At 52.0% G+C, this 14,684-nt stretch overlaps 1 protein-coding gene across 12 annotated transcripts in view; it reads left to right on the top strand.

Moving 5' to 3' along the window:
• Positions 1–14,684, top strand: part of HECTD4 (HECT domain E3 ubiquitin protein ligase 4) — a 192,405-nt gene that overhangs the window by 161,090 nt on the left and 16,631 nt on the right. For all 12 annotated transcript variants that reach the window (XM_023241435.2, XM_045041851.1, XM_045041855.1 and 9 more), the window contains 8 exons: positions 189–349; positions 2,773–2,954; positions 4,130–4,335; positions 4,640–4,770; positions 5,283–5,488; positions 7,278–7,457; positions 10,052–11,358; positions 12,356–12,563. In XM_023241435.2, coding sequence (XP_023097203.2) covers positions 189–349; positions 2,773–2,954; positions 4,130–4,335; positions 4,640–4,770; positions 5,283–5,488; positions 7,278–7,457; positions 10,052–11,358; positions 12,356–12,563 — 2,581 coding nt within the window. The remainder of the gene's footprint in view (positions 1–188; positions 350–2,772; positions 2,955–4,129; positions 4,336–4,639; positions 4,771–5,282; positions 5,489–7,277; positions 7,458–10,051; positions 11,359–12,355; positions 12,564–14,684) is intronic.

Genomic DNA, 14,684 nt, shown 5'->3' with positions numbered 1-14,684 from the left:
ACACGGGGCTCAAACTCACAAACCGCAAGATCACGACCTGAGCCGAAGTTGGACGCTTAACCGGCCAAGCCACCCAGGCACCCCAAAACTTTGGTTTTATATATAATACACATACGTGTATTTTAAAACTTGGAGGGGAAAGCTCAGTGTCCAAAGAGTCCAATAGACATTTCCTTTAACTATTGTAGGTAAACGAATTGGTGCAGGTAGAAACATACCTCCGAAGTGAAGGCGTGCTGGTCCGGTACTGGTATCCCATTGACATGCTGGAAAGGCCCCCGGCGGGCTACCGAAGGACCGCCACCAACGGGCTGGTCACGCTGGACAATACCAACCTTCAAATTCACAGGTAAAATTGAGCCCTTCTTTCTAGGGGATCACAGAAATTTGCTTACTGTGTTTTGCCACATGTACCATTCATTGTTGGCGAGGTTTCCTTCAAAGCTGAGAGAGGGAAGCTATAAAATAACGGCAAAATTGCAGGAGTTGGGAAGAAATGTGGGATCCCGTGTCACCCAGCCTGTGCCACAGGCGCTTGAGGGGTGGGTGGAGATGGCACGTGTGGGGAAAGCTGTAAAGAGTAAGGCCAGTCCAGACACCGTGTGAACAGCCAGCTTATTTCTCGGTGTTCGTTCCTGAGCGCCTGCTTTGTGCCTCACACCGGGCAGAGATCTCCAAGGAAACATGTGCCCGCACTGTGTGGGTTAAAACCCAAAGACCATTCGTCTCTCTCCTCCAGTTCAGACCTTCCGTGGCTTTCCACCTCCCTTGGAGGAGAATTCGCCACTAACCTGCCTCACGAACCCCTCCAGGGCCTCGGAGCCTCCGCTCTCCACGTACTCTCCGCCAGCGCTGCTGGCCTTCCCGTGCCTCCTACACAGCCGCTTGCGTCCTCGGCAGCGCCTCGTGTGTGCTTGTCACTTGGCCTGGGGTGCTTTGCGCAGAACTTTGCACGGCTGTCTCATTCTTGTCATTCAGATCTCAGTACGTCCCCCTTGCCGAGAGAGTTCGCTTTACCATCTGAAGTAAGCGCGGGGCCACGTGTCGTCATAGCACGGCCTTTCACTTCTCTTCCGGGACCTGAGGTTTTTGCTTGTTTTTAGAATTCATTTCTTGGGTTGTCTCCTCCTCCTAGAACGTGGGGTTCTTAATAGCAGAGACTGATTCTTTGCTAGAGCCCCCGGTGCCGAATGTGGGCCCTGGCTCACATTGTAAACTCGAAGTATCTATTGAAAAGGAGCCCAAAACATATGCTTGAGTATCAGTATGATGCTATTAAAAGCTTTTAAAGCTTTATTTAATCAGTTGTATTTTTAGCAAATGTCTCTGATAGATGTAATTAAGATGTAAGTTAATGACCTTTGACTAGCAGCTGAGTGAAAAGGCACAGTGCTTTGTAGAGTTTCAGGCAGGCTGCAGATGTAGGATGTTTATTCTCAGTATTATGGCTGTGATCTTGGTATTGGGGGAAATAAGAACCATGCTGTATGGGTTCGTTTGATCAATGAAGTGACTGAAGGGGGCGCCTGAGTGGCTCAGTGGGTTAAGCTTCCGACTTTGGCTCAGGTCACAATCTCACAGTTCATGGGTTCGAGCTCCACATCAGGCCCTGTGCTGACAGCTCCAAGCCTGGAGTGGTCGGTGTCAAACTCTGGCACGAACTGATTACAGACTGGTGGGGATGAGAAAGAAACCACCCAGATGCCACATCTTGGCTGCTTCTTGTTTATCTTCGTAGCTGTGTGAACTCATCAGGTATTCGGTGGCTTCATTCACTGCCGTTGTGCCCAAATCTGAGTTAGGACAGACCAGTGTTAAATTTAGTTCAGCTCAGTAGGCGACACAGAATGAGCCCTGATGCCTCCAAGTGGGTTTTAAACCGACACTTCCTAGAAACAGTAGGGCTGCTTCCAACTTGCTTTTTTAGCTTAGTGCTTAATACCAGGAGACTTTTTAATAATGGCGACTAGCTAAAGAAACACAGGGAGGCTCCCCGACGCTCAGTATTAGATTATTTGCCAAGAGATGGAATTCTAAATGAGACCTGCTTAGTCACTAATCAGCTGTCATTCAAGGTGAATGGCAATTACTTCATAAACTGATGACACCAAAAACGTTCGCAGTGGATATTTTTGAACCGCTTTAGTGAGCTGCAGTTCACATTCCAGATAACTCACCCGTTTAAAGTATACGAGGCAGTGGTATTTAGTATAGAGACAGGTGTGCGGCCACCGCTGCCATCGATCTTAGAACCTTCTCATAACCCTAGGAAGGAGGCCTGTACCCATGCTCTCCTCTAGCTCAGCTCTGTTCCATTTCAGTGGATTTGCTTGATTCTGGACAATCTGTATAAATGCAATCCCATAATATGCAGCCGTTTGTGTCTGCCCTTTTTTCTTCTTGGCAGAATGTCTTCAAGGTTCATCCACGTCGAAGCACGAAGTATTGCGTCCCACTTACTGCTGAGCAGTATTCCACTGTGTGGACTTACCATCCCTCACCTGGTGGACAGTGGGGTTGTTTCCACATTTTGGCTGCTAAGAATAATGCTGATGTGGACATAAGTTTCTGTGGGGACCTATATCTTCATGGCTTTTTCCGCGGTGATTTCTGAGTAGAGAAAATCCAAACATACTTTAACGTGGCTTTTTATTTAAGGCCCCAGGGACTGACCTGGCCTGCAGAACACAGGGCCAGAGGAGAGGCCTGTGGCCCAGCCCGTGCAGGGGCCGGGGCACCGGCACTCAGCGCCTCTCCCTGCTTTCCCCACAGAGAGCTGCTCCGGTGCGAGGCCGCGCTGGCCAGGCTGTACTGCCGCATGGCCCTGCTCAACATCTTCGCCCCCAAGCTGCCACACTTGTTCACCCGCCTCTTCCACATCCCTGCCATCCGGGACATCACGCTGGAGCATCTGCAGCTGCTGTCCAATCAGCTCCTGGCCCCTCCCCTCCCAGGTGAGCCTCGGCTTTGCGGCCAGTGGCAGTCAGCCCGGGGGGGGGGGGGGGGGGGGGGGGGGAACAGCCCCGAGGGTGAGCCTGGCCCCAGGCAGGAGCCGTGGTGGTGAGGTACTCGCCCGCCGCGTGGCACGGTGCCTTCGGACTCGTGGAGGTAAGCGGCCCTGAAGAGTCCCAGTGACCTTGGCAGTGTTTTCTCACTCTGAAAAGTGCAAGTGTGCTACATGACATATTGAGTCCTTGCTTTATTAAGCATTCATAGAGCTTCCCAAACAAACTGTGGATCAAGGAAAATTTAGCATTATTTGGGAAATCCCGTCCCTGCACCATTGCCGCAGACGTTCTCTCTGGCGTTATTCAAAAAGGAAAATGCTCCTGTTACCGAGCTCCTGCACGGCACACCCGAGTGGTTTGTTGTGACTTCGGGTGGAGCCATTTTGACGGCCCAGGTTGTGTGTATCTGCTGGCCTTAGGGCCCTTGGCCAGTCCCGATGCTGTGTGTTGGTTCCCCCGGTGAACGCTAAGCGATGGATCCGCTTAGCCCAGTCCAAGACCGAGGAGCCCCTGCATCTTTCCCGGCACCTCAGCCTCCACCTGCTCCCCTCGACCTCCTGGCATCCGAGATAGGAGCAAGGCGTGAGAGGGCGGATGGCACTCGAGGCCTGATGGCACCTCCCAGCTGTGGGGTCCCGGCCATGTGTGTGTGCTGGGGTCCCCTGGCCTACCCCAAGAATTCAGAAGCTCCGAAACATACCCAGAAAGCTTTAAAATGTATGCGGGAGAAGCTCTGCCCTAATGGCCTAACGCACGCCCTACAGACTCCCTTAGCGGCTCCTTGGGGCCTCCAGGACGGGCCAGGGCACGCCAGTAGGTCAGGCTGTGGGAATCCCTGCATCGAAGCTGCTCTACTTGTGTTTAATAGACTTGGGTCTCCACTTAAGATTTTATTTTAGGAATCGGTTTCGTTGCTTAAAAGAAAGCAAAAATATAGACCACTGACGTGAAGTCCCCCGCCAGCCCGCGGAATCTGATCGGCAACATCTTAGCCGAGGTGCCGGGTCCGAGCTGTCCCGGCCTGGCTGTCTGGAAGGGTTGCTGGTCGGTTCCCAGGCTCTCCCTGGGAGCCATGGGCCGCTGCGGTTCTGGGGAACTTAGGTCTTCTTTCCTGGCCCCAGATGGCACCATCAGCTCCAGCTCCATCCTCCTGGCACAGTCCCTGCAGCACTGCGTGCGCTCCCAGAACTGCTCGGCCACAGACCTCTTCTACCAGGGCAGCTCCCACATAGTGAGAGAGTGGCTCAGCGTGGCCATCACCCGGACCCTGCACCAGGGCGAGGAGAGCCTGTTGGAGCTGACGAAACAGCTCTGCTCTTTCCTGCAGGTACCGGTCTGACACTCAACTCTCCCTGAACCGGGGTTGTCACCCTTCACTGGAAGGCTTATTGGTTTGCTGAGAATGACCCTCTCGCTTCCCCAACCGCCCCCGCCTTCCGAACCAGTCTCCTTTCCCTCGAGGCTTTCCCGCCTGGTCCCGTCTGCATTGGCCTTTGCCCCAGGTGGCTTTCTGGTCCTCCTGAGCCTGTGACCACGCATGCGTTGTTGGCCCTGCCCCTTGCCTGGAAGCTGGGAGGTGAAATGCTCCCCTGTGGGTACCCTGTGCCTTTCCTGGTTAAATGTCTCTGCAGACAGCCCCGGAGCAGTTCCCCTCCGAAGAGTTCCCCATCTCAGAGTCCAAAGTCAACATGGACGTTAACTTCCCCGGGGCGGCTTTCGTCGTGGTGTCGTGCAAAGAAAGTCAGTCTGGATTCCGCAAAGAGTAAGTTGCCCCTTCTCCGGGAGAGGTGACCGGAGAGAAGAGAAAAATGGATTCTGGTGAAATGGACAGAAGAAAAACTCAGATTGTTTTTATTGTTTAATGCATACTATATTTGAAAATAATCTATAGTTCTTTCCATATTTCTGTGTTTTGGAAATTAGTCTTTATAAAGAAGGACCTTCTAAAATAGGGTGGGAATGGGGGCACCCGGGTGGCTCAGGTCATGACCTCACGGTTTGTGGGTTTGAGCCCCACGTCGGGCCCTGTGCTGACAGCTCAGAGCCCGGAGCCTTCTTCGGATTGTGTCTCCCTCTCTCTGCCCCTCCCCCACTCACACCTCTGTCTCTTTTTCTCTCAAAAATAAATAAACATTAAAAAAAAATTTTAATGGTGGGAATGACTCACAAATGCCCGATCCCGACCCTCCTTCTGGGGCCGAGTCTGCTCCCCATCCCTGGCGGGTGCGCCCGGACCCCGCTGACTCTCCTCCCTTCCTCTCCTCCACTCCTCAGCTCCTCCCTGTACAAGGCGCCATGGGCACGGGTGCTCGTCTACGGGCTTGGCCACAAAGTCAAGCGGAACGGCCAGCTAAACCTGATCGAGGCCGTGTGTTACCCGAGGGATGCATCTCCGGCCAACACCGGCCTCACGCCGCCGCCTACTGCCAACCAGTACCCCTCTGTGATCCTGTCCACGGACAAGGTCCACATCAAACTGGGTAGGTCTCTGAATTAGCTCTTGGTGATCAGCACAGCTTGAGGTTACTCTCTGCTCTCTTTCTCTTTGAAGATAAAGGATTTTGTACCTTCCTGTGTTCCAGTGCCCAGTCCATAAAGAGCAGAAGTGCTTGGGATAGTGTATTTTAGGGACAGGAGGTGAAGGGAGCGCCCTTCCTGCCCAGGAAGGACCTGCACCTGCTGCCTGGACTTCAGTGGACAGTTCCTTTCTTATCGCCAGTGGGTGCTCTTTAGAGTGACGGGAACAGAGCAGCCTTGTGATTTAGCTACGATACTCCCAGCTGCGTTTCTCAAGTTCTCCGTGAAACCAAATTCTCTCCGGTGCGAGTGGCTCCCCTGGGGTTCAGGCCACAGTGAGCGTCTGCTCCCTGCCCCCCAGTCTGAGCGGTGAACCGCCTGGTGGGTGGCCTAGTTGGTGTTGTCTCCCCAGCATTCTTTGCTAAGCCTGCATGGTTTTAGGTTGAGGTGAGGCTAAACCTGTGCCCTGGGGCCAGCTGACTGTCCGGAGCAGACACACAGAGGAAAGGACAACCTGGTCACAGACTTCCACCTCACTTCCTCATCACGTTTGATAAGAAAAGAAGGACATGTGTTTGTTAAACACGATGAAATGTATTAGAGGGGTGCCCAGCTGGCTCAGTTGATTGAGCATCCAACTGTTGATTTTGGTTCAGGTTATGATACCAGGGTCGTAGGATCGGGCCTCACATCAGGCTCTGTGCTGAGAGTGGAGCCTGCTGAAGATTCTCTCTGTCTCTCTCTGCTCCCTCCCCTGCTCATTCTCTCTCTCTCTCTCTCTCAAAAAAAAAAAAAAAAAGGGCAGGGGGTTGGGGCGGGGCCTTCGGCTTTTCCACAGCCCCTGTCCTTGTGTCTCTATGGAATGAAACAAAAGGAGACTACTTAAGTGATTTGGTTATTGCTAAACGACTTTATGATCTCATTTTATTAGAACCGATTTTTTCATAGCATTTTGCCTATACTAGCTGTTTTTTAAACTTTATAATTATAAAACAGAAGTTCTCTATCTTCTCATTCCCCAGTGATCACTATATAAACATTCACCCCTAAGTGCAGGCCAGTCACTATGGTTCCTTCTGAACTTGTCCAGAGATCTCCAGGCCCCTGGCGCCCTGACTTCTGTCTGGTCAGGACTTGTAGCGGGCCTTGGGGTACGGTGCAGGATACAAGGGGGGATCAGACCTCAGGGCCTTTTTCCTCTCACTGTTACGTCTCGGGCCAGATTCAGGCCACGGCAGTGACATAGGGTAATAAGAGAATATCAAAGTCCAAGGCCCTGGTAGTGCTAGTCTGGGGCACCCCTAGCTGGTCCGCTCTGTAACTTAATTATAAGCTTAATGGTCTCACAGGATTGCAGCCACACCAAACGGCTGATTATTTCTTTACCAAGGTGGGAATGTTCCAATGAAGCACCTTTAGAGTCTGACTTAGTATTTGCATGCTGGGTCGTTCGGCTGGTGGGTGTCTAACCAGCTGGGGAGTGTCTCCTTCCCTGTTCTCGTTGCTGCCCTTTGTCCCGTTGTTGTACCAACAAATGGACTCCTCGGAGGGATGGCCTCTGGCTCCTCCTGCACCTGCAGCTGATGGTCTGGAATGGGGGGGCGGGGGTTACGTTTCTTTTCCCCTCCAACAGATGAGCAGGTGGGCTTTCCGGCCCTGTTCTTCCACGCACACCTGGTGGGTCCTTTTCTTAGGTTTATTTTGGCTTCAGTGCTGCCAATTATGAGACTTTCTCCTTGGCCCCTCTTCCAGGGGTGTCTCCACCGCCCGGAGCCGTGCTGGTATTGCATTCTTTGCCTCTGGAGTTCCCTCTGGCCATGGCCTTTGCGGAGCAGCTGCTGTCCTGGAGATTAGAGGATAGCGAAGGGAGATCCGAAGATGAGCCTGACACCATCCCAACATCTGTCCTCCTACAAGTGGTGGAGCTGCTGGGTAAGGCCTCCCTCCCCCCCCCCCCCCCCCAGGATCCGGCCTGGGCGAGCTCAGTGCCAAAGGGAGGGGCTTGCACGCTGGTGGCCTCTTGTCAGGTTGCAGTCATTGGAAGAGGGCTTGCAGAGTGGACAGTAAGGTATAGCCTAGTCTTCTAAACACGTGACGTGCGGGGTGTTTTCATTATTTTGAGGGGCAGCAACTAACCGTGAAAATAAGATTAATTTTACCATACTTCACTGTAAAACCCAAGTATGTGCCATTTTTGTAACTTTGGAGGTAAAAGGTGGTATGGAAGTGAATGACATTGCAAAATCAAACATCATGACTTCCTAGTTCCAGAAAGGTTGAAAAGGGGTTGCATTTTGGGGCGCCTGGGTGGCTCAGTTAAGCATTCGACTTCGGCTCAGGTCACGATCTCACGGTCCATGAGTTTGAGCCCCGCATCAGGGGCTCTGTGCTGACAGCTCGGAGCCTGGAGTCTGCTTCAGATTCTGTGTGTCTCTCTCTCTCTGCCCCTCCCCTGCTTGTACTCTGTGTGTCTCTCTCTCAAAAATAAACATGAAAAAACGTTTTCTTAAAGGGGGGGTTGCATTTTGGCAAAACTCATAGAATGGTACACTTTAGAGTTTTACATTTTACCATGTGTAAATTTACCTCAAATTCTAAATAAATATTGAACTTCATTAACGATACGGCTGCTTAAGTGTTCAGGGATAAAACAGACTGATGTTTGCAACTTAATTTGAAATAATCAAATCCTAAGGTAAGTTTCTGGATGAATAGATAAGTAGAAAGGTACATAAGAGCAAATTTAGCAAAATGGTAATGGGCGAACCCAGGTGGTGGGCGTACGGGCATTCACTGTGTAAGTAGTTCAGCCTCCCCATGTATTTGAAATTTTTTTATCATAAAATGTTGGACGGGAAATGATATTGCAGACTTAAATGCCCTCAGGGGTCAGACAGATGACGTAAATGGGGGAAATAGAAGGAAAGTGGGCCCGGGCACCTCATGTTCCATCAGACAATCACTGAGCCCTGCCACTCATTGCTGCATTATTTCAAAAACCGGTAATGCAGACGTTGATGTGAATTTTCCAGTTTTTATATGTTGGCAATGAAATCAAATTCTTTAAAATACACTGGGTGAGGGATCAGGGAAGGTGAGTGGGGAACCACTGTAGGAAGGAAATGTCTGTGACCAGCCTCCACTCACCGGCCATTTGCAGTCTTGGCGGAGAAGAACTCTCGCCAACACTGTCCTATTATATAAATGGCAAACAGCAGAGGCAGGACAATGGAAGGACGTCACATGAGCATCTGAGGGTGACCTTTGTTCTCTTGAATGGCATCATGAGTGCCCACATGGCATGACAACCCTGAGTTCATTTCCAATTAAAGTTACGAAATGGATGCCTGGGTGGCTCAGTCGGTTAAGGGTCCAACTCCTGATTTTGGCTCAGGTCATAATCTCACAGTTCATGAGTTCAAACCCCGCGTTGGGCTCTGCGCTCACAGTGCAGAGCCTGCTTGGGATTCTTTTCTCTCCCTCTCTCTCTGCCTGTCCCCAGCTTGTGCCCTCCCTCTCAAAAATATATAAACAAACTTAAAATAGTTACAAAACAGCATCTCCCCTAAGAGATCAGGCAGGTTAATCCCCTCCCCTTATAGGTGCTGAGCCTGATTGGAGACTCTTGATAAGTCAGCTGACCTGGCCCTTGGGGCTCCGTGCCCACAGCATGAGTGTGTGAGTTTAAGATACACATCTGGCACAAAGGGATCTTGATAGAAACCTGTGACCCATCTTGTCCTAGACAAATTTCCTGAACTTCAGTCCTTGTCATGCCTTCTTTATGTGATTTCCACCATGTCTGTGAATCATGTTTGTCAGCGTTTATTGATTTTCTGGCAATCAGCTCTTTCCTCTTTTTTTTAAACTTTAAGGGGAGTTTTATGTTGCTACTTTAAGTGGAAAATTAGTATCTCTTGCTATAACCAGAAGGTTAAAGATAAAAATGGTTACTGTTAGGAAATTCTGACTGTTGCTGCCTGTCAGAGGCTCTGGGTCTGTGGCCCACTGTCTGTCAAGGATAGATATATATATATATAAATAAAACATATACATCAGCTCACAGTAAGGCTTTCTTGTTGAAAAAACCAGGGCGGGAAGAGGAGTTAGGATACCTTGTCAGTGTGGATTTCTGTGCTAGCTGATAAAATTGGGTTGTGTGCCCCCCAGAGTAAGCGTCTCATGGTTTGGGAAGTCCTGTTCTCGTGACCTGTCACTAACTCGCTTGATAACCTTATGAGAAAGAAAATGACTTCTTTTTGGTGTGAGCCATAGACGCCGGCTCTGCACGATCGTGTGGCACGGGGGTTAAGGCCGCAGGCTCTGGGGCCAGCCGGCCAGGCTTCAGCTCTTGGAGCCTCAGCTTCTGCTTCATGTGTGAGATGGGGGTGAGTAGCGTAGGTCCTGCCTCTCTCGAGGTTGGTTGCCGGGAGGGCGGAGTGCGTCACGTGGCCGCGAACAGTCCCTAGTACAGAATCGGGGCCGTACAAGTGACCGCTGCTGTTACTGTTTTATATTTGCCTCAGGAAACTTCCTGTGGACCACGGACATGGCGGCCTGTGTGAAGGAGCTTGTTTTCCATCTCCTGGCGGAGCTGCTGCGCACGGTGCACGCCCTGGAGCAGAGGAAGCACCCTGCTGGCCTGTCCTCGTCCATCGCCCTCCAGCTGAACCCCTGTCTGGCCATGCTGATGGCCCTGCAGTCGGAGCTCCATAAGCTGTATGACGAGGAGACCCAGAGCTGGGTCTCGGGCGGCACCTGCGGAGGCTCCGGGGCGGTGGCGGCCGCGGACCACGGCAGGTTCTCCACCTACTTTCACGCGCTCATGGAAGGCTGCCTGGCGGTGGCTGAAGTGACCCTGCCCACGAACATGAGCGTCACGGCCAGCGGGGTGCCCTCAACGACCGCCCCCAATCTCAGCGACTCCTCGTCCTCCTCGTCCTCCTCCCCGGGACAGACGCCACAGAGCCCCAGCCTCCTGTCTAAGAGGAAAAAAGTCAAGATGAAGCGGGAAAAGGCCTCCTCCTCTGGGAAGCGCCAGTCCTCGCGCTCAGTGGAGTCCGACTCCGCCATGCTCAGCATCGGGGGCAGCAAGCCCGAGGACATGCTGTGGTTTCATCGAGCCCTCACCCTGCTCATCATTCTCCGGCACCTCACCAGGAAGGACCCGCAGGGCCTGGGCGTGACGAGCGACGCCATCGCCGACGCCTGCCAGGCGCTGGTGGGCCCCACCGCCCACAGCCGCCTGCTGGTCATCTCTGGGATCCCCACCCACCTGGACGAGGGCATCGTCAGAGGTGCTATCCGCAAGGCCTGCAATGCCCACGGCGGGGTCTTCAAAGACGAGATCTACATCCCCCTGCAGGACGAAGACCCCAGGAAGCCGAAGGACAAGGCCGAGGGCGGCGATGGAAAAGCCGAGGCGGAGAAGACCCTCGGCTTCCCCAGCACAGACAGCCTGGAGGTCAGCACGTCCAGCAGCCTGACCCCTGCCATGAGCGTGAGCGCGTCCGCTTCCACCAGCCAGGCCTCCACCTGCAGCTCCCAGGGCATCTCGCAGACAGTCAGTGACCTCTCCGTGGATCCGCTACCCTCAGGCCCTGAGCCGCCCATCCCTCCTGGCGTATTGGAGCCCCACGTGGTGTCCAGCCAGGAGAGTCTAGACATTTCCCTGTGCAGCACTGGCAGTCTGGGCAGCCTGGGCAGCCTGGCGGAGCCACTGGACAACGCAGAGACGGCCTCTGTGTCGGACATGGGCTCCGCGTACACGGTCACGTCCCTGGACAACCAGCCCCTCGCAGCACGCCCCATCAAAGGCTTCGCGGTCGTGGAGGTAACGGCGCTCACGCTTCGGCAACCACTGAAATCATGAGCGGCTTGAACCCCCCCCACAAGCCTCTTGAAACCCTCCGATGTCCTTTCCGAGGGATTAACTGCTAGGTGACCCGGGGGCACTTAGGGAGCTCTCTGAAGCGGCTCTTGGAAACCGCAGTGACTTACTATGTTGATTATCTGTGTTTGAGGTCACATCTCTGCGAGTGATGTCAAGTCTGATCTCACGAAGTCCTGCAGTTCTTGCTGAGTGTGGGAGGGAGGCAGAGGGGTCTGAGGGGTCTGCCTTTCCTAGCGGATGGGCTTCATCAAGCGTGATCCAGCTCAGGCCTGCCGGTATAGCTTTCAGTGGCCTTGGGTCGTTGTAAATGTTGCCATTGGCGGGAGGGATCTTCGCCGATGGGCGTGAGAACAGACTTGCCCTACTGCTGGAGAGATTGAGTTTCCAGGTCACATTTACACGTCAAGATCCCATCTGCTTCTTGGGCCTCCTTGTCTAGAAATCCCACCTCCTGTGTCTTCCTGCACCCTTGTGTAAGGGGACTCAGGCTCAGAGTAAAACTGTCCTCGCCTCCCTGGACACGGAGAGGAAGGCCCTCAGAAGGAAACGTGCCTCACCTTCCTCTTCCAGGGAGCTCTGACAGGAGAGCTCAAGAACCCGCTGGTTGGCTTCTTCCCTGGAATCGCTTCTCTTAATCTATGCACCCTCTGCCTGGGGGCTTTTTCCGAGCCGGGCACGGACTTTAGCTCCCCGGGCATCAGAGTAAAGCCACAGACCTGGCCAGGGAGTAGCGACAGAGATTTCCACTTGAGATGTTCCCTTCCAAGTTAGTGCTATTGGCATGTGGCGGAGACCTTACCAGGAGGAGGCCAGCTAGCAGGGTCAGACCGCACTCACGGCACTGAAGACGAGGGCGGGGTTTCAGGGAAAGGCGGGAAGGAAAACAAGGCCATTCATTCCTCTCCTCCAACGCTGACCCTTTTCTTTGTTTGCACAGATAAGATCCCGAGCCAAGATTGAGAAAATTCGAGCAAGTTTATTTAACAACAATGACTTGATCGGTTTGTCAAGTTTGGACGGTGAAGATGAATTGATGGAGATGTCAACGGAGGAGATTCTCACTGTATCTGTAGTAAATCAGAGTCTGTTTGATACTCAGGGGAGCCCAGGGCTAGAAGATTATTTCAATGATAAATCAATTAAAGGTGGGTTATGGATTTTTTTCTTAATGAGTAGACTGTTTTTTGAGCAGTTTTAAATTTACAGGAAAAAATGAGCAAAAGTCCTCTCCTCCCTTCTTTGTACCCAATATCCCCTGTTTTTTTCCTAATATCCCCAATTTTTTTGATGGTTATTTTTTTTAATTTTTTTTGTTTGTTCATTTCTGAAAGAGAGAGAGTACAAGCAGGGGTGGGGTGGAGAGAGAGGGGGACACAGAATCTGAAGCAGGCTCCAGGCTCTGAGCTCTCAGCACAGAGCCCAACATGGGGCTTGAACTTACAAACCGCGAGATCGTGACCTGAGCCGAAGTCAGACACTTGACTGACTGAGCCACCCAGGCGCCCCAATGTTGGTTTATTTTTGAAAGAGAGAGAACGTGAGCAGGAGAGGGGCAGAGAGAGAGGGAGACACAGAACCCAAAACAGGCTCCAGGCTCTGAGCTGTCAGCACAGCTTGAACTCACGAACTGTGAGATCGTGACCTGAGCCAAAGTCGGACGCTCAACTGACTGAGCCACCCAGGTGCCCCTCAATATCCCCTATTTTTAACCTCTTACCTGAGAAAGGAACCTTGGGGAGCACCTCTAGGGGTTGGTGATTTGAGAAATGATGTGGAGGGTGTCATGGATTTGGGACAAGAGGTTCTTTGCCCGGCTCACGGCAGTTGTCAGGGTCCTGAGGGCCATCGGGGCACTGCTGCGTTCCAGCCAGGAGACCGCCGGGCGCGGCTGTGCCACGACTCTCCTCGGGCTCGAGAGTGGACTTGCATTCAAGTCCCATTTTGCTTTTTATCTAGCCAGGCTTCCCTCTGTTCAAGTTCAGATGTATTTATTTTGTTCCGTCCTGTGGAGCTGGAACATACCAAGCACATGTCTGGTGATCGTTTGGTCATTTGCATGAGGACAGTAAATGTCTCCACCTCTGCTCTAATTCTTGGGGAAGAAACAGTTCCAGCTCCTTATTCACCAAGTCCCACTTTGTCATTCTGACGACTCTTTGGGGTGGACCCTCTGTGGCTTCTCCGCTTCTTTTGTGTGATACGGAGTGTTCATCCAGGACGTGGGCCCCGAGGCCCCGCTGAGCAGAATCTAGCAGCAGACTCCCGTCTGAGGCCGACGGCTCGCCTCACTTAGAAACAGTGGTTATTTTCTCGTTAGGATTACAGTCTTTTGTGTGGTCTTTTTTTTTTTTTTTTCTAGCTCGACATTTTTCATCCATGTCCTTTTTTTTCTAAATCTTGAATATTTGAAATTTCATAGTAGTATTATAGAATTTGTTTCATGTTCCACAAGTACAAAAATATGATACCAAATATGGGCTTTGTTGTTGCCCCAGTCATAAAATTTTGAAATATTGCCTCAGGGCTGGGACCAGGGTGAGGGAAGTGAGGTCTTGGGCACAAACTTGAATGGGCTCCAAAAATCTCTGTAATCTAGATAAATAATATTTTGGTTCTGTATTTATAGAAGTCAAAGTTAATGCAAAATATCCACAACGAACAAACTGGTAAAATTAAAAAAATTTTTTTTAAGTTTGTTTATTTTAGGGGCGCCTGGGTGACTCAGTCGGTTAAGCATCCAACTTTTTTTTTTTTTGTGCTCATGGACAATCTTCTTATATCTAAGAGAACTTTCTTTTCCCACTTGCTCAAGTCTTGAAGCACACTAATAATGCGAGATGTGCTCGACAGCTTGCGCTTTGCACTAAAAGCACTTGCAGACTCTGTACTCCCTTGTTCCTTCGGGACTGCCCGTCACAAACGTGTGGTTGAAGTTAAGGTAGATTAAACTGCTGCGCTAAGTAGCCCTAAGAGGACAGTGGCTCAAACCCAGTGGAAGTGTGTTTCTTGCACATGGAAGAATCCAGGGTGAGTGCTGAGGTCCGAGTCCCAGGGGGTTGTCGTGTCCGTGCAGCCGGTGGGGGGGATGAGCGCAGAGGAGGGCAGACTGGCCCAGGATTGCTCCCGTCTCCTGTCCCAGGACCACACCCAGCAGCAGGGCGGGCCGGGAGTGCGGCTGGGGTGTGCGCCCACGAAGGGGAAACCAGGTTTTGGTGGCCTGCTCCTCACTGCCACTAAACGTCTATTACCCACGTTCCAAGAGGCGC

Source organism: Felis catus, chromosome D3, assembly GCF_018350175.1.
Source record: "Felis catus isolate Fca126 chromosome D3, F.catus_Fca126_mat1.0, whole genome shotgun sequence".
Lineage (NCBI taxonomy): Eukaryota > Metazoa > Chordata > Mammalia > Carnivora > Felidae > Felis > Felis catus.
Note: the sequence above shows the minus strand (reverse complement) of the source record. Positions and strands in the feature narration are given on the sequence as shown.